The sequence below is a fragment of the Triplophysa rosa genome, linkage group LG16 (assembly GCF_024868665.1).
Source record: "Triplophysa rosa linkage group LG16, Trosa_1v2, whole genome shotgun sequence".
In the NCBI taxonomy this organism is placed as follows: Eukaryota; Metazoa; Chordata; class Actinopteri; order Cypriniformes; family Nemacheilidae; genus Triplophysa; species Triplophysa rosa.
In genome coordinates, this window is record NC_079905.1 from 8951457 (window position 1) to 8975056 (window position 23600).

Sequence of the window (23600 nt, forward strand, 5' to 3'; positions counted from 1 at the left end):
ATGTCCAGTACCGATGAACATTGGCATACTTGCGCCACCTATTGGACCATTTTATAGAGTCCAATTGACGCTATTTTTAAGTTTCGAACTCATTTGTTTGGAGGATTTTCGTATTTTTTGTATAAGTGGATTTTTAAGAAATGTAAAATGGACAAATCAGTGTAATTTGATATTTAGAGAGATGCAGGGCTATTGGATGATGTCTTGATTTGATGTGTTTATCATTGATGAAAAACTCCGGTGGTTTTGATAGGTCTACACAGGCTTTTAAATAAAATGAGAACAGAACGAAATATTCTTGACTGACTGGATAATTAACCATAACCTATATTCACTTAAAAGATGAGAGAATTTTTAACTCAACTCAAAATAACATTAACTGTTCACCTATTCTTTCATTACTTGTCAGTTTTGTAAAGGCATAATGAAAATTACTACAAAAAGGCACGCTGTGATCGCATTATTTATTTCACATACAGCTGTTTCGGGAAAATTGCTGAAGAAGTTGAACCAACTGCTCTTCAGTACACTTTACTAAATAAAAAGACGACAACAGAACACGAGACTTTTTAAATGAACACACATGATACAACAAAAACAAACAATACAACTCGGGTGAAAATAAAGTGATAAGTTCATTGTTATTGCCAGTTTCTGCGACTTGTGCCTGGCATGCCCATGATTCATATAACAAACATTCAAGCCACGGGGCATTGAGGAAATCTGTCCAAAGCTAAGACATTGTGCTAAGTAGTCAGAAAGAACTATAAAAGAGATCATAGCAGGTATGTAAATACTGAGATCAAACAGACTCATTAGTAGAAAGACGTACAATAAAATAACACCGAAATGTATTAAACAGCGTCTATTTTGATCAAAAGTAACATTCACTATTTCGCAAACAATTAACTGGTTTATATATCACACAGCCCAATATTTCCAAAGTGAGAGAAATGACTACAGTATCCATGTTTGCGAATTCATCTTTCAATGTTAGCTAATAAAGGTCGGAACATTTTCTCCTTATCAGCCATCCGTATGTTCCAATAGCACTGCTGCATGACTGTGACTATTCTTTAATAGGTCATGTCAGTAAACAATACTTTAACATTATAATACGAAACCTGAAATGTATATACATATGCGAACTGAGACCCCAGAACACCTGAATGTGTTTGGTCAGGTGGGTGACGTGGCATGAAGAGGACTGGGAGGATTGGGAAGGCTATTTGAAACATCATCGGTACCGTCTGGAGTGATGCAAGTAATATCAAGCACTTGAGGTTTTATTTATACAATATATCAAAATCTAGTCATGAGCATTATGACGCAATCGAGTTTCATTTTTAAAAACACATAAGCACTTATATTGCATTATAAAACCATGATCTTGCAAGACTCAAAACCAATAGCCTTAGCAGATTGAATAAGTATGGCACTCAAACCAGCAATTCTAACAACTACTAAATCTAATTATATAAAATCTCCAATTGTTTAGGGAAAAACATATGTAAAGACATGATTGATTGATTACTTTTGTTTATTTAAACCTTTTTGCTTGCCTATATTTATAGTTAAATATTTCAGCACAAGGAGTTGCAGCATCTCAATGAACCCACATCGCATACATGCATCGTGGGATTCGCATGCAAAGCATTGCAATGCAAGTCACTCCAGACGGCACCAGCCTCTGAATAACTTTCTGCATAGACTTTCAGCATCTGAACTCTCCAGACTTCAGTGTTACAGAGCTGTCTTGCATTATTATAACGTGAGAGGCAGATAAGGGAGGGAGAGAGGCTGGCAAAGGTTTTAACGTTTAATTATCGCGGGAATGTAAAATGAAAGCAAGTCTCCTTAAAAGAAAAGACCCAAAGAGTGAATTATTGTTGAATTGTATGTATGCATGTTAGATGTACAATGTGTCAGGTATAATAATAATAACACTTAAGATTTTTTCATGAATGTCCATTGATGTATGAAATTACAAATAAAGGTGTGAGATGAAATTGTATGCATGTTCACAGTATATACAACTGAACATTCATGCATGTATGTGTGTGCGTGGATCTGTGTTGTAGGGGATCATGGCTGTTTCCTGTGGGAAAATGGCAGGTCGCAGATGAGAGGTCAGTGTCACAGTAAGTTACAATGAGGTCAGATTCGGGGCAACTGCTTTTCAATGAATTCCTTCACAGCAGACATCTCCTGTAAAGCCAATCAGAGAGGATTTTGTGTTAGCTATTGAAACAGCATGAGCAAACCATCCACATCTACACAAAACTCACCTGAGGGCAGGAGCTATGCATGAGATTTGGGTAGGTGCGGAATATGACATTCGCTGGAGAAATAATGGTCTTAAGCTTCTCTGCCGTCAAGGCCCCAAACTGCGCTGGGATCATGGGATCCATCTCCCCGTGACATTGCAGAATTGGAGTCCCCTTGTTTCCACTTCCACTAGCAGCCTAACGAATCAACAGAACATATTCATTTTGAGCCTGTGTCACTTTCCACGTTCTCGCACAATTTCATACTTTGTCGACTGTCTTGTACCTGCGGGAAGGACTTGTGAAGTGGAAGCCAACAGCTAAGCGCAACAACTCCTGCTAATTTCTGCTGACAGGTCAGAGCAGTGTAGAGAGAGAGAGCTCCACCCTGAAGATCACACAACAGTCACACACCCTTTCACTCAATGTACAACAAAAATCCTCCTAGAACAGGTATCAAGGAACTTAAAACAAGGAACTGCAATGTCAGCGTTTGGAATAATAGTGCAAACATTTGAAGTATCGCTTACCTGAGAGAAGCCACCGAGAATAATACGATTGGGTGGTATCCCATTCTTTACCTCGTGATCAATAATGGCCTTTACTGTTGGAGAGAGTGAACAGCATGTGGGCGTAATCAAATTTCTATTCTATTCCGTTACAGAGATATGTTTCTCTTGTTAGCTTGATGTTGTTTTTAGGTTGTTTCAGATTTGCTGACAGAAATCAAGCCAACTTTTTAACTAGATAGTTTCATTTTTGGCAAAAGGGTTTCAGGGAATCCTTTTTTATTCAAGGCAAGGCATCCAGGAAACGGCTATAATGTGAATGTGTTTCCAAAAAAAACAAATTATGCCTACTATTCTCTGCTGCTCTCTTAATCCCTGCTTCATCCTCTGGGGCTTCTGGGCTCAAACCCATCAGATCAAACCTGAAACGAATTAATAAACACACACGTTATATAGAATTAAAGAGGCAGTGGGGGCCAGTCTGGATCTGGGATCACTGCGAAAAAAGCTGTTTTTGCTAAAGGCTAAAATACACTACAAAACTTTTGCCCAGATTTTCAATCTGGACTTGTTTCAGAAAGTCTGTGCCAGTCTGCAGATTTGATCAGTTATTGTGTTTCTATCTGAAACTTTCAAAAAGTCTGCAAGTGTATGATGTCTAGTTAAAAAATCTGTTCAGATTTTAAAAGTCTTGTAGTGTATTCCAGCCACAATTTTGTTCAATTTTGATAGAAAACTTGAGTTTCAGAATTTCTTAGTATTTGGTATGTTTTTGCATTTTGACATCAAGCAACCAGGCTGGAAAGTTATAAAGAGTGGGGAGCAAATTACCATGAGGGCATGGTCATCTTCATATTGAGTGTCACAGGGATTCGCGGCCTAAAGACAGAAAGTACAAAAGTCGGATCTGCGATAAACTGCACCATCCCAAAAATTCAATTACTACTAAAACACAAAATAGGTTGATATTTTTACACACTGTAATTTACTAGCTGTTACTTACGCATGTGGGCAGATGTATTTGACATACGGCAGCCGAATAGCCGTCATGGTATCGGCCCAGCCATGTCTGTATAAATAACATAACAGGGGTATTTACACAACAGGTTATTGGACAAAACAAGATCCCCCACCAAACAAGCAATAAACAGAGCTTACCCTGTGTCACCCAAACCATGAAGGAAGATCACCTGCAATTGTAACAAAACATCACATGAGAATAATATATCTGCAAAGCCCACAAGGGGCTTGATTTCCTGTGTACAAAACGAAAAGGCCTAAAAATGATTGCTTAGGTCAGGAAATGGGTCAGTTTGTTTTTGATGTCAACTTTTGGTATATTTGTAGAAAGATGGCATCTCTAACACAGTGTTTACTGAGAATCTACTCCTTAAAACAAAGAACAGTTGCTTAAACTAAACTAAGAAGTACAGTACTAAGAATACTGTCAGACTTTTACTACACCGAGAAACAAGTGGCAGAAATAACACTATTGGGAAAATTATGTACATCTTCTGATTACTTTGAACCACGTTGAATTTGGTTTGATAAATAATTTGACTCTCACCACAGCTGTCTCCTTCTCTGTCCCAGGCAAAGTCACGGCTTCTGCGAGCAGCGGTACAGACATGTTGTTGCCGCACATACAATGTGAGGAGTGCTTTAAAACAGATATAAAGAGTTGAAAAATCTGTAAAACACATTGATGTGAAATAAAGTGACATATTACAGAACCTCAGACCATAAGTATTGGATTAATGGTTATTGAAGATACGAACCAGTGATGGGGAAAGAAAGTGTCAGCAGGCTGCAGAATGATTAACAAAAGTTGGTTTAATTACCATTTTGACTTTACATTTACTTCAGCTAGCAAAGCAATACATGCCTATCATTACATATTAGTGTTTTATTACACCTGTAGGGAATCTATATGTGATAAATATAGCAAGTGACAAATAATAGGCATTTAGCCTATAGATAAGCACTGATGCATATGTTTATCATACGGAGTTGTTCATAAGTTCTTGCTGGTGGTAGCTCTGTCGATCACAAGTTTGTACTTGTCTACCCCAAATTCCAAGAAAACCATTTCCAATCTAGCCTAAGTGAAAGCCATGGGTCTCTGTTTTCCAGAAACCACATGACAGTACTGAGAAATTGAATCTTGACATCTGCAGAAGGAAAAACACTGCAATTAATTGGTTTCTTTCCTCTTTGAGTGTCCATGTCACAAGTTTTAGCCATGAGTGTTTTAAGGAATTTCACAAGCCTGTCTCACTTTAATGGGTCACTGTATTTTGCTGGACTTTAGTAAAGAACACTAAATGTTGTCCAATTTTTGTAAAGAATGAATTCATTCGGATAGAATAAACCTAATTCGCTGTTCACATCGCATAAAACATGAAATCACTTTTTCTTTCAATCAATGTGCATGATGGATTTCTCCACCCGTATGACTTACTGATGTACATTAGCAAATCAGTGTATTGATCAGTTTAAATGCGTCAGTGGAATAATCCTTTACAGACAGAGATTTGACACATGTACATGAATACCACCATCATTTGATAATCAAAAATAAGAGGAGGAAAGGGCCGGGCATAGAAAGCAATAGAGAATGGGGAGAAACTTAGCTCATATTTTACACCCCGGCTGACCATAGGCAATGATAAATAAACAAAACCGATAGGTTTCATAAATACTGGAGCGACATGATCGCGGTTAGGTATAGCTTAATCCTGTTTCGCCTGCATTATTCTCACAATGAATCCACAGCCTTATAGATGGAGCTATCTGTATCCTCTATTAATGCCACTATTACGCTGATCAACGACAAGATATCGCCTTTACAACGACCGACAAAGCCGAGGTCATAAGTAGACTAAATTTTGGGGTTCAGACAGTAAAAAAACAGTTTAAAAAAGAGGCCCACTGTGACAAATGTATCGACTCACCGCTTGCTATCCCAGGTCAAAACGGAACTTCCGCTCCTTGTGCCGGAGAAGGGCGGAGACAAGCGCCGTGACGTCATCTCGCTTGTTCAACCGCGTACGTCAAAGATCAACATGGTAATCATGTAATCAACATGGACTGGCAATAGTTACGTTTAATCTGTTTGTTTTGAAAACGTTCTTTTGTAAGTCTGCACGTCATGAATATAACAACAGGTGCATATTTGACTGCACTGCAAACAATGCAAATTTATGAAGCAGCAAGATATTTAAATATCCACTAGATGGCACGGCTAGAGCATCAGATGGACTTTTGTATGCATGTTCAAGATCTGATCCGAGTGCAAATTTTCACATAGGCATGAATAAATGCGTATGTAGCAGTGTTTATTGGCACATTAGCATAAGTGCAGATGAACAAACTCTCATAAACGAGCCCTTTTTAAACACATCAAGTAATATTCAGCCTATAAGACCAACTGTTATCAAAAGTCATGCACACTTTTACTGTTTAATAGACAAAGCATAAGATTCTCTTTTCTTTATTTGTCACAATATGAACTGTGTCTGAGGTGTGATTGTCTCCACTTTGTGGTCTGCTGGGTTTGCTGCTGCTTCATAGTTACAGATTGTAACTTCATGCCTGTAAGCCTACAATGAATAAAACCAAAAGATTAAATAAAGGAAATTGGGAAAATGCATATCCGCATTAATCTTTTAATTATTTTTTCAATCCAATGTGAAACTTTCCACACAAATAGACATACTAATTAGTATACAGCAAACCACAGTCAAATGCAAAATATCAGCATATGGTGTATCAGGCACCAGTGAGTAATGGTACAAATGAGAAAAAATTATTATTGCCAATTGGTGTGGTTTATTTGTGAGTTTATTTCTCCTAATGCAATAAAGATTATTATAATTACTGCCAGACTATTACTACTATTTTTGCTACTGCCAGTGCCGAATATGCTTATTCATTCACAATGAATGAGAAAAGCTAGTACTGACCTCTGTGTATTCTCCCCGTAGTCCAATGTAGTACACACGAGTGGTTTCAGCCCCAAAGTTCCGAGATATGTGAATAGATAAGTGCTGCACATTGGAGAATCTGGCAATTCTATGCAAAATGTTGGGGGTAGAGAGTCGATAGTGAGTGAAGGTTTGTATGTGCTCACCAACAAATACTGTATGCTAAAGGTGATGAATTTAATCTACTTCTTACAGCCCTAACCAAATTGCTTACTTAGTTGGATACTCAAGTTCAGCCCGTGGATCCTTGTTTAGGCGAAACGCTTGTTCTGGTTCTTTGCCTGTGTCATCAAATGACATCTGGGGTATGTTCTTGTACCTGCTCAAAAAGCACCAAGAAACATCAATAAACTAATTTTCTTTGTTTGTGTAAATAGAAATTAATACATGACTCTGCAAGATGGTCTATTTCACAGTGAATCCTTAAACTCACAGTTTTATTTCAGCTGGGTGTGACTCATCATCTTCTCCAGCTATTATGATTCCTTTCAGCTTCACGCTACCTGTAAACCTGCAGATATAACCAATACATTTTTATAGATATTTATTATATTTATTGATATAAACAGAATTGTGCACAAGAGAATCTGTTATGTTTGCTATACAGATGCAATAAATCTGTCATGAGAAAAAAGCATAGCTTTCTTACGGTATATTGAATAGAAGTTCCTCATCAGCATCACTTTCAACAAACTGCAAAGACATGGAATCATACAATTAAACTCAGCAGGGGCAAGCTAAAACCTAACCATGATTTTTGTTTTAGCATTTACTGCCTTCATTATTTTAACACGCAGTCAAATCCAGTTCAGCTAAAACAAAGTAAACATGCCAAAAATAAAAGTCCTGCATAACTGGCAAGTTGCTTGGTACCTTCTCCCTGTCAGTGCGTTGATCCCAAGGCTTGAACACCAGTTTACCATCTCCGTCTCGGCTTTCATTCAAGCACTGAAGCTTCTCTATATCAATACGTTTGTAAAGCTCATATTCCACTCCTCGTTCAGCTGGCTCATGATCGCATTCGCAACAGCCGTGACCGTGACCGTGGCCGTGTCCAGACATAGCGTGAACTTGAACTTGCCAAAACGCTCGCGACTGCAAAGAACTCTTTTTAAAGCAGTTATATACGACTGCTCAAGTAGGCTCTGTCACATATGACTAGCTGCAATGTAAACCCCTCGTACAGTGACACAGGTGGTGGTAGAAATGGCACAGTACACCAACATGAAAAATAAAGAACCAATGAGGAACAGCGTTTAGGGTCGCCTACTTGTGACGTATGGGCACGTGATTATTAAAGCAGTAACCCACTGCTTCGCGGGGATTATTGCTTTTATTAAACGGTTATTCCATATGCGTAGCAAGGATTCATAAAATAAAGTAAATAAAGTGATATTTAGGCTATGTAATGCGGTCAACCGTTATAAATCGGGGTATTTTATAACTGCTTAGAACTCTGCTCAACCAATCAGAATCAACGACCAGAACAGACCGTTTTATAATTACGACCAAAGTAAAATTGACTGTCCGAAAGCTCTAATGCTGCCTTCTGAGGCAGCATTTCAAGGTAGGGAGCCATCAAGGCACGTCCGAATCTAATGTTTGCTTTACTTCCTGTCTCCTGAGATACCTCTATCAGGTCGATGTTTGAAGGCAGCATAGACGTAAACTTCGCTGTCTTCAATGTCCCACAATTATATGCATGTGATTGGTCGAGTTCCAAAAAATAAAATGGCGGCCAAGAAGTTTTGGTGTAAATAAAGTTCTGTTTTCTCTTTTTCAACTTTTGATTGCATTTCTATTGAGAAATTACTATTGTAGTTTTAAAATATTCGATTAGTAATCACAAAGGCACCCTCTGTTTATATTTCAAACAGAATTCCGTTACGCTGCCTCTGAAGGCTGTCCGAATGCGTTTCTCGGAGCTGCCTTCATGCCTAAACCCTCCTCCGAAGCCATTGCCTCATGAGACAGCGAGGCAACAAGTCAGCTGTCTAGGTTTTCGGACGCAGCCTCCGCATTCTTCGTATAATTACAAAGTGAAAGTAAAAATATTAAATCAATTTACTAATGCACATAAAAGCTAAATCTGTGTTCAAATCATTGTAAATGACGTTAAATGCCTATATATTCGTAAACAAACGAGAAACGGTGAGAGCAACACGTCGATTTTATTAAAAACGTCCACTGAACACTTCATAAAATCTATTAAAATGACTTTATGATCTTTCATTCAAGGCAAGGTCCAGGGGGTGCCAGGTCAAATATTTAAAATAAATATATGATGGTGTGAAAGTGTGCAGTCCTTGAACTTTTTACATCTCATTCTCTCTCTACACAGTATGATCATATATTCAAGTCACATGACAATGCAATTGTTTAAAAGAAGCAATTAAATAAACAATGATGGTGATTGATGATGGTAAAACATGGTGTCTCATAGTAATCTGTAGTGTACCACAAGTTTGCGTGTTTGTTCATCTGAGAATAATGCAAATGACCACATGATAAGACATAATTAGGTGTGGGTGGTTGCTGATGTAGATGTGTTCACGATTGCTTCCTGGTAATATTAAAAGCATAAAAACATAAGAGATAAGAGGGCATTGCACAGTTCCTATGAAGCATTACAGCAAAATAAGTTTCCTCTCCCAGTATCTCTCTCAAACATAAAATCACAGTCACTGTTATCTCTTTACCGCCGTGAGAATCTGTTCTTGAATGCTTTGATGGTCTTAGCCATCATTGGGGCAATTTCTGGAAAACAAAACAAAAATGTTAATCTGTTGAAACACAAGCAGTCCCATGAAATCCAGCTCCATATATGGGATAATATTGGACAGGTTTGCTATTTTATGAGCATCTCTGGCAAATATGCAATACATTTCCATACAATGAATAAATCACTGCATTCAAGCAGCTACCCCTGAAAGTACAGAAAGCTGTGGATAAAAGATATTTGCAAAAGATGTTTAACAAATTAAGCAACAATACTGCCTTGACTTACTTTTGACCTGTGGTTTGTCTCTGGCACTGTGGCCACCAACGGTGTTAGGAGCAGATGAGCGAGACGATGTCTCAGGAGGACTGCTTTGAGAAGACTGGCCACCATCAGTGGACTTACTATGAAAGCTGTAGCTTGATGCAGGTCTGATCCTGCGTATAAGGTATGATCAATAATTACCACCATGTTTGAAACATGCGAATCACTCTTTAGTGGACCCTCAAGTAAATTACTTTCCATGTAAAAACTACCGAAAGTAAATTGTTGATGAAATGCAGGCTTTCTTTATAGTAAAAATGTGTTATTTAAGTGAGACTAATACAGCATTCACTCACTTGTTGGTGGAGGAAGAAGCAGTGCTCAAGCTGGTAGAATCATTTTTAATGCCAAACCTCTCTTGTATACGGCGGACATCGCGAGGAGGCTTAGCAACAGAGTTGACAAATGCCATTTTAAGCTGCCGAGCTGTCATAATACATAATAAATAGATCTGAAATAATGAGCTCTGTTCACTAAAACCACAGTCGGTTCACTGTGAATACATTTTTTAGCAAGTATGTTGTAGAAATTAAGAAATTAAATGTTTACATTGCTTTATGTTCAAATTATATGTATGAAATGTAATGTAAGACATCATAATGCATTAAAGCAATATTTCACCCAAAAATGAAAATTATTGCATCATTTATTTACCCTCATGTCATTCCAAACCAGTATGACTTTATTTCTTCTGCACAAAACACAAGATTTCAAGAACGCTGGTAACCAAACACCATTTGTCCCCATTGACTTCCACTGTATATACTTTTTATAATATACACTTTCTTTTTGGGTGAACTATCCCTTTAAGTAAAATGTCTGCATGTGTGCACCTTTGGGTTTGTTTGCATGGGCAGAGCTGATGTTCATTGTGAGCTTGCGCAGACGTTCTTCGCGTTCCTCATGGAGACGGAGATACAGCTCCCTCCAGGATTCATACTCTTGAGGAGCTTCGTGTTTAAAATCCCGTTTGCAGTGTTTCTTCCACAGATCATCCGACTCCTCTGTAAAATACTGAGCATTCATATAGTATGTGTAAGAAAAGATTTGTCCACACTAGCGTAATGCATATTCTAATTGTAAAACCTTGTAGCTTGACTTTGGGATAACCATACTTTTCTGACAAAATATAAATATAAAACACAATATAAATTTCTTACAAAACAGTTGACAAAATAATGTGGGCGGCAACGTTTTAAACATTGAACATTTTCACTGGGGTCATAATTTAACCTCATAAGATTCCAAAGGATTGACCATTTGAGATGGAACTTGAGAATTATATCACAAAAGTCTAGTATAGCATATAGTACATACAGTAGCCTATTTTTTTTACATCTTTGGCACAATGTGTAAATTTACAACCAATCTTTTTGAAAATAGATCCCAAGCAGATAATGGCAACATATTTGTGCTTTGCATTGCAGACACGTACGTATATTAAAACACATACCTGATTACACTGCTCAATCCGATATAGCTGCTCAGGTGTACATCTCTCCAGAACCGGTTCCAGAATCTCATATGGCACTCCGCCCACTTCATCGATTGCTGGATTGAATATGATTAACAAAAACCTAATTCATAACCTAATTCATTGGGATCCGATTATACCGGATTTGATCAGCACCATTTTATGACAGTGCTAATAGTAACAAGGATGGAATCATAAACAGTAATTTTATCAGTAACTTTCTGTAAATATGACGATATATGTACATAATAGAGATATTTTAGATGGCAGAAACCTTACAGTCAATGTTGTTCTGTAGGACTCGAATGCACTGATCATACAAAGACATCATTTTTGGTAAGTAAGCAGTTTTGGAGCCAGAGTACACCACCATTTTTGAATTAAGCCTTCGGCCTGTGTAGCCAGCATCTTCCTCATCGTATGATACTGGTACTGAGGGAGAAGAGCACAATTAGTGTCCATATTTCAATTCATATCCATTTAGATTCTTTTAAATGTACGCATTTGGCAGATACTGCTTCAATTAGGTTTGTCAAAAAGTAATACATTCTACATGTAATCATTTTTTTTCTACATTTTATGCAACAGTAACAAAATAAATACCTTTGCGTCTTTGAGGGGACAATGGAGTTAAATCAATAGAGGGCAGGGGTCTGTAGTTTGGCTGGATGGCTGGCAAAGGAATATCAGGCAGTGTGGGCACCACATCCACAACCTAGAGAAAAAGGGTACATTAGAAAACCCTCTACTATCTAACCATCAAAACTGGTAAAAGGAGTTTTTGACATGGAAGCACTAATCTAATTGGCTGAAATTACATAAATGTGACCCTGGATCACAAAACCAGTCTTAAGTAGCACGGGAACATTTTTAGTAAAAGACAAAAATACATTGTGTGGGTCAAAATTATCGATTTTTCTTTTATGCCAAAAATCATTAGGATATTAAGTAAAGATCATGTTCCATGAAGATATTTTGTAAATTTCCTACCTTAAATATATAACAACTTTATTTTTGTGAGTGGATGGTCTGCCACAGTGCCCCTGATTAACAACTTCAAAGGCAATTTTCTCAATATTTTGATTTTTTTTGCGCTCTCAGATTCCAGAGTTTTAAACGGTTGTATCTCAGCCAGATATTGTCCTATTCTAACAACTCATATATCTATAGAAAGTTTATTTATTCAGCTTTCAGATTATGTAAAAATCGCAATTTCTAAAAATTGACCCATAAGACTGGTTTTGTTGTCCAGGGTCACAAATATGGACAAACAGGTTTTGATAATTCAACTGCATTTAAAGGAAGAGTTCACCCAAAGATAAAAATTCGGTCATCATTTACTCACCCTCTAGTTGTTCCAAATCTGTATAAATGTGTATTTGTTCTGACGAACACAGAGAAAGATATTTGGAAGAATGCTTGTAACCAAACAGTTCTTGGCCACCATTGACAACCATAGTAGGAAAATTACAATGGTAGTCAAAAGTTCTCTAGAACTGTTTGCTTTCCTACATTCTTTAAAATATCTTCTTTTGTGTTCATCAGAACAAAGAAATTTATACAGATTTGTAAATAGACAGAATTTTTAGGTGAACTGTTCCTTTAAGCCATTTACGGTTTTGTCCATAACCTTCAGAAAAGTGTCAGCAAAAGCAGTACATCCTCACCTTTTTACGTTTCTCTGGAATAGTGGCCATGGTTAGTGAGGAAGCGGATGGCTCTGAGCGTTTACTGCTGGTCCCGTTGGCCTTGCTGGATTTAGAGGATACCGAAGGAGCAGGGGGCGAAGGCTGAGCTGGTCGCGAGGGCTTTTTCTTTTTTTTACTCGGGGCCGGCGCATCGTATGTGAGGAAGGATTCAAAAGACATGGTGGGTACTTCAAATTGCTCCTCATCCACTTGCTCTGGAAGTTCCCTCCTCTCTCTTGATTTTCCTTTTTAGTGTAGGACACCAATGAGTGAGGGAAGAGAATCAAGAATCAAAACTTAGTAAAAATCAACACAATTTCAGGTTGGAACATGGCAGTAATACTACTCAAGAGGTTATTCAAAAAAAGAAAATGCACAAATTCCTCCTAAGTTTGCTTATAGTACAAATCTACTAATGTCACTTCGACCCCAACAACAACAAACAAAAGTCATTCTTACCATCACTTGACCCTTTCTTTTCTCTCCTGCCCTCATGTGATGTTAAATGTCGAACATGTTTAGATTTGTGACTCGTCCCACCCTGTTGTTCTCTGTCAGCTTTGTGAGCCTTACTCTCGCTGCTGTCTCGATTCTTCCGTCTCTCCTGATCCCGAACATCTTGAGAACTTTTCTCCCTGACTGACTCTCTGTGTGGTTTACTGCGCCTGACTTCATTTCGTGGGGGACTGGGTTTAGGCTCCTCCTCTTGGGGACTTTCATATTCGTCTGACTCCCTTGCATGTGCGTACGGTGAGCTATAGTGTTGTGGGGGTGAAGGGGAGTAGCCATGTTGGTATCCAATCTCCTGGTCCTCTTCCATAAGTGGCGGCACCTCTGGAGACCGCTCCCTTACTCGCTTGTGCCCTCCAGGCTCATTAATGCGCGAGTGAGAACGCCCCTCATTTACACTTGGCCTTTTGTGATAAACATGAAACATACAGAAACTTAAATCTTGGAAGACAACACCCCAATTGATCTGTGATTGAAGCAGATGTTTGTTATTGGTGAATAACTGTCCCATATTACATATGTGACTAACCTGTCTGTAGACCTCTCTGGAACCAACTTCTTCCATTTGGCCACAAGGTTCTTGGCAGCGTCCCCGGCAACATCATGTTTGCGAAGAGAATTCACAGTCTTCCCAACACCAGTTTCCTGTGTAAATCAGCGAGACATTGACTGGATTAAGCGGTAGAGATCTAAGTGTACTTTATAATAGAGTTTAGACCAAACCAAGAAATATCTTACCACCAGGATTTCCACTGTTATGGGCAGTTCTGCCAGCCTTTTGAGAGTTTTCAGCAGCTAGACCAAACAAGATTCAATTCAATTCCGTTTTAGTTATATAGCGCTTTTCACAATATTTCATTGATTACAGGAAGAACGACAAAAACAAACAAAAGTTACTGTAGTATTAGTGATGATGAAAAAAATATAAACATGCATTTACCAAAAAAAGGGATAAATGAAAATTCTGTCATCATTCACTCACTTTCTTGTCATTTCAAACCTGTACGACTTTCTTCTGCAGAACACATAAGAAGATATTTTGAAGAATGTTGGGAACCAAACAACCGCAGTACCCATTCACTTCTATGAGCTTGTTAATTGACGTCACGCCGCGTTGAATGTTGCGCCATCTTGGGAGAATGGCTGCTAGTGCGTTCATTGCCGTGTTTTGTTTTTCTTGTTTGATTAGGAAATATAACTATGGTGGGTCGGTCTTGCTGTGTTTAAAACTGCAATAGCATTACACAGAGTCGTTCAGGAAAAGCCCATGGTTCTTTCACTTTCAATTTCTCCATATATCAACCAAAACAAGTAACAGTACATATCAAAACAATAATAGCAGTGGAGTATTAGCCTCCCAAGATGGCAGCGCCACTGCAACATACACACTGGTGTGACGGTAGCATCACATTCTCTATTGTACAGACACAAAACCAGTGTAAGTCAATGTGTACCGCCATTGTTAGGTTATCATTATTTTTCAAAATATCTTATTTTGTGGTCTGCAGAAAGTCATACAGGTTTGAAATGACAAGAGGGGTTGTAAATGATGAAAGAATATTCATTTTTGGGTGAACTATCACTTTAAAACATACATTCATACAAATGCAAAACCAGATCTCACAAATACTGTGAATATCCTGGCAGTTGTTATATCAGATGGTACTGATATATACAACATGGCACTGTAATATTATAATATTCATGAACCATGTTTTTTTACATGCCACAATGCAAAGTGATACCACAGTAGTGATACATACAGAGATTCATCCAAAAAAGCAATTGTATTACATTAGCAACATGTCTAAAACTACAGGGTAGCACATGGTATTTTTTTGAGGATATTTGTCACTGTACACACAGAAATAGTGCCAAGCAGAATGTACATAGTTATGAGTACAGTAACGTTACAGTATTAAAGACTTACTATTTAACCAAATTTACCAAATCTGTAATGTAAATGAAATATTAAAGCGCATACTGAGACCTAAACCAAGTGTCGTCGTGGCCTAGAGAGGAACTGGGGTTTGCTTCGACCTGAGTTTGGCTGTATCTCAAATCTAGACAGCATTTTCAAACGAGCATTCGACTAAGCAAAATAATACTGTCCGTGTTCGAATAAATTGTGAGATACAATCTTAATATGAAGGAGATGTGGTTTCCTTAATCTCCCTGCTCTTGTAAATTAATCGTCCGTGTTTACAAGTAATCCGCCGCGTTACTTAAGGCCTGTCTTCTGAGAGGCATCATATTAAATAGCTGTGGTTGTCATTTCTGTTAAGTGAACATAAGGTTCGAGGAAAATAGCTCTATACAGAGTTTGTACTGTCGAAGCTCCGCTAGATCGAGACATTTTAAGGAACAGTGGTCCGAGGCAAAACCAACTCAGACGTACTTATCACAACAAGCCACAATTTGACGTTATGCTGTTACTTTAATTGTTATACGTAGGCTTTCTCGGTGGCAATGTTTCGTGATCCGTAAAACAGACGCTCGATGAAGTGCGTAATGTTACAAAACGGTCGCAAAAGGTGCGGAACAACCGACGTACGATTTACGAATCTAAACGATCTCGTCGTCCCTCCCGACACGTTTTTACCTTGCGAGGCTCTTGGTTTTCTGTGAGCCGTAACTGCAACTTCTCGACTGCTTCCAATACCTCCTCCGCCATGTTTACAGCTGGTACATGTTGCCCGGAAGCTACTTGTCAGCAGCAGTGGAGGGGCCTGTGGTTGTCGCTTCCAACTTCCGTCACCCCAAATGGAGATTCCGGAAGAATGTCATCATCAAGCTGTCATGGAAATGCACGGTTTGTTCATTATATTGCAATGTTTTATTATCTAAATTTTTGACGAGCAACCCCAAAAAGGTTATTTTAAAAGACATTTGTAATTTTAACAACATAAACAATACAATGTTGTCAAAATAGCAGCGTTTTGTATTTGGATACGATGCCTTCTGCTGCTGGACCAAAACAAACACGCCCTTGTGATGACGTCACCCGTCCATGGCTTGCCTCTTTGTCAACAATGAACTTCAGAAAAAATGTAAAATTATTGCATTCGTTTATCGAAAAAAACTAAATCTGAATTAAGCTCTAAGGCTTGCAGTGAATAATTCAGTTCATATGTGTATAATCTATCTATCTATCTATCTGAAAAAAGCAACTCCTAACACAAACAGAAGAACTGGCAGTGGGCAGTCGTGGCCTGTGGTTAGAGAGTCGGACTCGTGACCAGAAGGTTGCCGGTTTGATTCTCAGGGCCGGCGGGTAACGACTGAGTTGCCCTAGAGCAGTGGTTCCCAAACTTTTTACAATGGCATACCCCCCAGGGATTTAACATCATTCTGCGTACCCCCTTTTCACAATTAAGGTCTCAAACATTTTTTTATTTGCATTTTAAATAAGTGTAATTTTCTTTTATCAAACAATAAATTATATATGACTCATATATAAATAAATGACTCACTGCTTAATGAGATGGATGTGCTTGAAATGACTTGCATAACTCTGTGATGTTGGTTGTATCGGAGAAAGTCTGAGTCTCATTCTCTATGCAGAGTCTGTGTCGATATTTGTTCTTTACGTGGGAAAGTGCTGAAAACCCACTCTCGCAAAGATACGTTGTGGAGAAGGGCAGTAATGTTTTCAAAGCGCGATCGGCTAAGGCAGGATACTCTACATGCAAAGCTATCCAAGTCTGTCAGTAATTTTTGTGCGAAGTCACATGCGGTACGTAAAGACGTGCGCTTACGCATGAGTGGACGCATATTTTTTGATTGGATGTCATGAATTTGACCTTTTATGGCACTACGTGACTACTATTTTGCTGTGTGTACACTAGAGGGAGCACGTCTTTATATTTAGCTTGTGAGAAAATATGCCTGGTTGATTGTCAGGTGCGTTATAATTAAGTAAACAGTAGATTTCAGGATTTTGTTCACGTACCCCCTCCATCACCTGGCGTACCTCCGGGAGTACGCGTACCCCAGTTTGGGAACCACTGCGGCCTAGAGCAACGCATCTTACCCCTACTTGCTCCCCGGGCGCTGCAGTGATAGCTGCCTACTGCTCCGGGTGTACGTGTGGTCACGACTTGCTGTGCGTGTGTTCACTACTCTCTGGATGGGTTAAATGCAGAGGTAACATTTCGGGTATGGGTCACCATACCTGACAAATAGGTAATTTTCACTTTTCACATTCCGTTTCTCTTTTTTGTTTCCTGTATTTAAAGTCCCCGTGAAACGGAAGTTGCGATCGTTTATACTTCCGTCTCTTGCGTTTTCAACAGCGAATAGGCCCTTTTCACAATGACGTCACTTAACTTCCGCCTTTTCGTAAAGCAGTGTATCATAACATCCGTCTTGCAACAAAGAAGAAGAAGAACTTACGTTTTGCCTTCGCACTGGAATTTAACAACAGTGAAAAAAAACTGACAGAACACGTGGTCAAGTACTTATCCTAGCACCTTCGCTAACACCAAAAGAACTTACCTTCATAATCAAACAGGTACTGTTCAACGAAGAATTTGTATCCTTTCTCTAGCTTTGATCTTGTCGATCTTTGTCTGCAAGACGTTTGTGACAAGCAGAGCGGGACGAGGGCCGTGAGGGAACGACGCGAGTGATAACGATAACGCGAGTGATAACGCACTAGCGGAAGTAACTTCTTCTTGAGTTTTACTGGCGGTTGGCAAACCAGCTTATAGGAGCATTACCACCACCTTATGAACTGGAGTGCTAGTGGAAGTAACGATACACTGCTTCGCGGCAGAACGGAAGATGCGTGACGTCATGTGAAAAGGGCGTATTGATTGGATGTGTAAAAACTAGTGCTGGGCAACCAGTAATTTTTTTAATCGCATTAATCGCATGACTTTTTAATCGCGATTAATCGCATTGTTAAGCGTAAAATTCGATAATGAATTCAACATTTGTGTATTGTGCACTTTTATTTTAAAAGTACTGCTATATGAACAAAAGTGCAATAAGATTTGGTTTGCAAACACTTGAAACAAATAATGTGCTTGTTTACAACAGTATTTCCTTTACATAGTAGCATTAACAATTTTAACTTAAAATATGTCTTGTAACTTAAATTTTACTCACCAAAGTAAGGTTTACTCATCAAAGTTGGTTTACTCACCAAACCAAAGCTATCTGCCACTGCCAGGGCATTAACGTTCTGTCTAGTTTGATATAGAAAAACAAGTTATAATGATTATTGATTTTATTGCTTAAACATAAACTCTCTTTCAACACTCTTTCAACACAATGTGTAAAGTGTACTGCATTTAAAGCACATCTTTAAACAACTAAATTATTGCATACTACTTTTTTCTTTATCTTAACAATTAATATAAGGAGAACACAATTTCTTTAATATGAGTGAGTGTTTTGGGCCCTTACTTTGTTGTATGATGAACATTATAAACAGAGATCTTTATTATGCTCCTGCCCCATTAAGAGCGCTCTATACATATAAACGGATCGAATATACTTTGACACATCCGTGTTGTGTCCCAGCTGTTAACATTCATAAAACAGACTGCTTTTACATGGACGCTTGCTAATATGGGAATGTTGACGTAATTTTGTTTTAATTTGTCCGTTTCAGAGTAAGAAGACGTGAAAGAGAACTCAGTTTAGTAGTTTGCGCTCGGACTCTCTAGGCGCGCATGTTTAAACATGTTTTCTGCATTAGCCTCACACTACAATACACACAACACAATTAGTTATCGTTGCTATTTTGTACCTTAGCCAGGGAAATGTTTGTATTCTGCAGGCTATTGATTTCCTTCCGCTTTATCATTAATAGCATTAAATAAGCCTCTTACCCCCGTGCATATTACGTCTTTTTGGGGTGAGGGCACTGATAGATAATCGCATGGCTGAAGGAGGGGAGACGAAATGGAGTGGTTTGTTCTATCAACTCCGCCATTAGGAAGAGATTTAAAACAAAATGTCCATGTAAGAGTTCGGTACCTTTCCATTCAGTTCTGGTGTTCCTGGTTCATGTGCGCACAAAGTGATGTTTAGTAGGGGGTGAGGCAGGGTTTAAAATGGGCCGGTCCCGTCCTAGGCTTTCTACCACTCGGTAGAGACCACCCGTATTACCGAACACTGGCACAAGCCTAAGGAGGACATATCGGAGTGGACCCTAGGTGTCATAAGAAACAGCTATGCTCTCCAATTCCGGTGCAGACCACCCCGTTCAACGGTGTGGTAGCATCAATTATGCCTCAAAAAATACACAAGCTCCTTGCAAGACGAGCAATCGAGGTGGTTCCGATGCACAAGAGAGAGAGCAGCTTCTATAGCCAGATTATTTTGTCATCCCGAAAAAGGACGGCGGCCTCAGATCGATAAACCAAGCGCTGCACAAACGAGCGTTCAAAATGACTACCGTGAGACCTCCTCAACTATCTGGACGATTGGCTGGTATTAGCCCATTCGAGAGATGTGCTCATCAGCCACAGAGACACGCTGCTTTCACACTTAAGGAATCTAGGCTTATGTGTGAATTTCCAGAAGAGCGCACTGCATCCTGTGCAGGAGAACGCTTCTTGGGCGTGCGTTTGGACACGCTTCGATACGAGCTTTTCAATGCGAGGAGTGAGTGAGAGACCTGATGTGGGATCTGAGTGTTTTCAGCCCCTGCTGCGCCGCTGAAACAATATCAGAGACTGTTGGGGCTGATGGCGGCAGCCTCGGGGGTATGCTCCCATCGGCCTACTGTATATGCGCCCCCCTCCAGCTAGGCTAATAGCCCGTGTGCCAAGAAGAGCCTGGATTACGGGACGAATGCGCATTACGGTCTCAGACAGGTATTTGCAAGCACTGAGACCCTGACGCGACCCGGATCTGCTCAGCCGCGGCGTCCAGCTTGGGCTGGTAACCAGACAGAAGGAGGTCACTACGGACCCGTCACTTACGGGCTGATTTTTAGCAATGCAGAGCTTCCTGCCCCGGGTCAGTGGGCATCATGTTCTTATACGTACAGACACCACTACGGTGGTTTCATACATAAATCGCCAGGGGGGGCATGCGCTCCAGACGTCTGTTCAAGCTGGCAGAGGAAATCCTTCTATGGGCGGATTGCCATCTGCTCTCGTTATGGGCAGCTCATGTCCCCGGGAGACTGAATTGTGGCGCAGACATGCTGTCGAGGAACGGAGTTCCTCAAGGAGAGTGGAGGTTGAATCCCCTGTCAGTGTGAATCCCCTGGCTTGTTGAATAAATTTACCTAAATATCAAAGTTCATTGGTTACTTACTCTAATGTCATTTCAAACCTATATGGCTTGCTTTCTTTCGTGGAACACAAAGGGAGTCCTACAGGTTTGGACTTGAGAGTGAGTCACTAATGATAGAATTTTGATTTATAGGTAACCAACTTCTGTAACATAAGCGTAGGAAACTAAGCTTTTGTCACTTTTGCCAACAGATGGATGACTGGACAGAGATTTTGGGACCTGGGCATGAGCTCCAATTGGATCTTCACCATAACCTTCATCATTCTGATCTACTTCTTGCTCATCACAATGATCATTATGGTCTACGCTAATGTAATATTGTCTACTGTTACTTTTCACTTTCCAATGTTCCCTAGTTCAAAGCAGGTTTACAAAAACTTTTTTACAGAAATATTACACAAAAAATATTCGTAAGCATTCAGCAAAAAGGCTCGCCTAAGCAGGCCAGTTCTGTTTATGATGTATACACAACATAAACAGTCTCAATGCTAGTTATACACTACTTTAACAAAGAAGTGAAAGTGAAAAAAATAACTTTCAATAAAAGCAAAATAGTAGGCTTATGTGTAATATAATTTTGTGGAGAATCCTCTAAAAGTTTAATGTAAATATTTACAAAATATTTGTACATACACTCACCCATATATAGGGGGCAAACCAAATTGTGTGATTATATAATTACTTAAATGATTGGTAAATAAGTACTTATGCTCTCTTTTTTATATACTAACAGAGTTATATTTTTAACAAATGGCTTGTCTGGAGATCAAGCAGAAGACCCCAATGAACAAAGTGACCCAAACAAAGCTTCTATCCCTGGGGCAAGAATCAATGGCCAGAGAGCTGCTTCAGGGGCAGGTTAGCTAAAGCGAAGTTTGGCAGTTGGAAAACATGGACATTCTTAACATGGAAAATGTCTAACGCTTATTACAAGAACCTGACAGCTAGCTCCAAATAGTTTGCCGATTTCCAATCCTTTATCATGACTTGAATTAATGTTTTAATTTCGCGAACTATATATTTTATTGTTAACCTCTGAAAGAACACATACAGTAAAAGTCAGAATATGCATGTATAAGGGTCAATGACACATAAAGATTTTCAACATGCCAATTTTAAAATACAAATAAAAAATAATATATTTTGCGGTTATTCTAACATTAAGTTTGTGGTGTACACATACATGCAGATTAAATTTTTAAATTGAGTCATTTTAGTGTTTTTCATTTTAACATGCATATTGGTTGTATATTAGTATGTTTAAAGCACATATCAATGCTTTATTCTGCATTGCCTTATTCTACGTCCCTTAATCCTACCAAATACCTAAACCTAAAAACTACCTTATAAGCAGTAATTAGGAGTTTATTGAGGCAAAAGTCATAGTTAATAGTTAGTAAATAGTGAGAATTGGTACCTATTCTAAATTGTGACCGAAGTATGTGCATTTCTTTGAGTTTTAGTAAGTAATCATCATATTTTATTTTTAATGTAATACAATTATTGATATTATTGGTCGCACCACATAAGTGGTTGTTATAGGTCATTGACCCTAACAGAAATAATAGTGAAATATTCAAAAATTGGTATACATACATATAATAGATATAATCAGGTTTTCATAAAATGAATGATACTTACATTATGTCAATATTCCTTGCAATACAGAGAAAGAAAGAGATTAAGAAACTGTTGAAGAAGTCTGTGTCTTTTCACAACAAAATAATAGTGACGAAAAGCTGGTCAACTACGCAACTGTACATCACAGAACAACTGTCAGTGCTGGTCAAAACGGTTAATACCATGACAGAGTCTCATTCAGACCACCTTCCTACCATCACAATACAGCTTGTGTAATCACTCCCTTTAGTGTTATAGTTTTCCTTTTTTGTTGAAGATTGTCTTTTTATCAATAAAACTATTCCATATGAAGCATCCTATTATCTTCATTTGACAAAGATCAGTCCAAATTACACTACAATATTCCTCATTACAAAGTACAATGTTAGCTGTAATATGTACAAACTTTTTGTATGTAAACACACAAGCATTATGGATTTAACATAGAAATGATTGCAATGTTAAGTGTAATTTTAGGCAAAATCTTGTCTTGTCATAACTTTGTTGTAGGTTACAGGCGTTAAACTCTGAAGTGTTGCTTGTTCTCAAGGAGATTCTAGACCTGAGGAATCTTCCCGATGGTGTTGAAACGTTCAACAAATGAAAAATTGTGAAATTTGCTGTTTAACTGTCAACTCTGTCTTATAGCATTGGCCGCTTCTTCCTTCTCCAACACTTTCTCAGTGCAAAAACAACCAGCTGGTATTATCCCTTATGCAGATTTTTTTTTAGTTTTTGAATGTTAACAAAGTGAATCCTGTGTTTCCTTGAAAATATACAGATATTTTTTATACCTTATACATTGATTGTATGTGTTGATTGTGTGGGGCAGTGTTGGGGCAGTCGTGGCCTAATGGTTAGAGACTCGGACTTAATTTGCTCACTGCTGTGTGTGTGCACTTGGATGGGTTAAATGCAGAGCACAAATTCTCAAATCTGGTATAAGTGAAAGTGATGTGATCACATCACTTATACATAGATTGGCTTATATTTGATTATTTTGATATTAAATAACGGTAGTAAGTTCTACTTCCAACAAGAATGAAATCTCAGTCCGATTATTTCGTACAAGTAACCAATTCTAGGTCACAAGAAAAGCTTTCACAATATCAGATGTTCACAACACCAGATTTTCACAACACAATTATCATGGCCAAAATAATTCACAATAAAAATCCTTGTATCTATCGAAATGAAATACGTAAATATGGTAATGGATGTCTAGACGGTTTCAGTGGCAACAACC

At 38.6% G+C, this 23600-nt stretch overlaps 2 protein-coding genes and 1 long non-coding RNA gene across 5 annotated transcripts; 1 reads left to right on the plus strand and 2 right to left on the minus strand.

Annotated features, from left to right (window-relative positions):
• Positions 1 to 445: 445 nt before the first annotated feature.
• On the minus strand, positions 446 to 8801 carry lypla2 (lysophospholipase 2). 3 transcript variants are annotated; one of them, XM_057354420.1, is made up of 11 exons: positions 5731 to 6266; positions 4555 to 4583; positions 4344 to 4436; positions 3935 to 3966; positions 3780 to 3845; positions 3608 to 3655; positions 3128 to 3198; positions 2798 to 2871; positions 2554 to 2655; positions 2289 to 2465; positions 446 to 2208 (listed from the first exon to the last, which is right to left on the minus strand). In XM_057354420.1, exons 3-11 carry the CDS (start codon positions 4419 to 4421, stop codon positions 2158 to 2160), a joined length of 699 nt encoding a protein of 232 aa, XP_057210403.1. In that variant the 5' UTR covers positions 4422 to 4436; positions 4555 to 4583; positions 5731 to 6266; the 3' UTR covers positions 446 to 2157. The 3 variants fall into 3 exon arrangements, 2 of the variants coding, with proteins under 2 accessions (XP_057210403.1, XP_057210404.1); XM_057354421.1 differs by lacking the exon at positions 4555 to 4583; XR_008964513.1 differs by lacking the exons at positions 446 to 2208; positions 2289 to 2465; positions 2554 to 2655; ... (4 more) ...; positions 3935 to 3966; positions 4344 to 4436 and adding exons at positions 6742 to 6850; positions 6977 to 7081; positions 7196 to 7273; positions 7412 to 7455; positions 7636 to 8801 and having other exon boundaries at positions 4555 to 4947; positions 5731 to 6378.
• A 113-nt stretch (positions 8802 to 8914) lies between these two features.
• eloa (elongin A) lies at positions 8915 to 16217 on the minus strand. The gene is made up of 12 exons (XM_057354419.1): positions 16080 to 16217; positions 14216 to 14272; positions 14007 to 14122; positions 13427 to 13881; positions 12947 to 13212; positions 11883 to 11994; positions 11559 to 11711; positions 11259 to 11356; positions 10639 to 10819; positions 10102 to 10231; positions 9770 to 9918; positions 8915 to 9519 (listed from the first exon to the last, which is right to left on the minus strand). Exons 1-12 carry the CDS (start codon positions 16149 to 16151, stop codon positions 9458 to 9460), a joined length of 1851 nt encoding a protein of 616 aa, XP_057210402.1. The 5' UTR covers positions 16152 to 16217; the 3' UTR covers positions 8915 to 9457.
• On the plus strand, positions 16158 to 22737 carry LOC130566727 (uncharacterized). Its single transcript, XR_008964514.1, has 3 exons — positions 16158 to 16289; positions 20926 to 21046; positions 21468 to 22737. It is a non-coding gene; the product is annotated as an uncharacterized LOC130566727 (long non-coding RNA).
• Positions 22738 to 23600: the final 863 nt, after the last annotated feature.

Excerpts from the sequence above, each read along its gene's own strand:
- lypla2 (XM_057354421.1), bottom strand. The coding sequence starts at position 4,421 with ATGTGCGGCAACAACATGTCTGTACCGCTGCTCGCAGAAGCCGTGACT. Across the intron at positions 3,967-4,343 it reads CAGAGAAGGAGACAGCTGTG|GTGATCTTCCTTCATGGTTT; the intron begins GTGAGAGTCAAA and ends TTACAATTGCAG. Across the intron at positions 2,209-2,288 it reads TGCATAGCTCCTGCCCTCAG|GAGATGTCTGCTGTGAAGGA; the intron begins GTGAGTTTTGTG and ends TTGGCTTTACAG.
- eloa (XM_057354419.1), bottom strand. The coding sequence starts at position 16,151 with ATGGCGGAGGAGGTATTGGAAGCAGTCGAGAAGTTGCAGTTACGGCTC. Across the intron at positions 14,123-14,215 it reads TAACAGTGGAAATCCTGGTG|GAAACTGGTGTTGGGAAGAC; the intron begins GTAAGATATTTC and ends TGATTTACACAG. Across the intron at positions 9,520-9,769 it reads AGACAAACCACAGGTCAAAA|AAATTGCCCCAATGATGGCT; the intron begins GTAAGTCAAGGC and ends TTTGTTTTCCAG.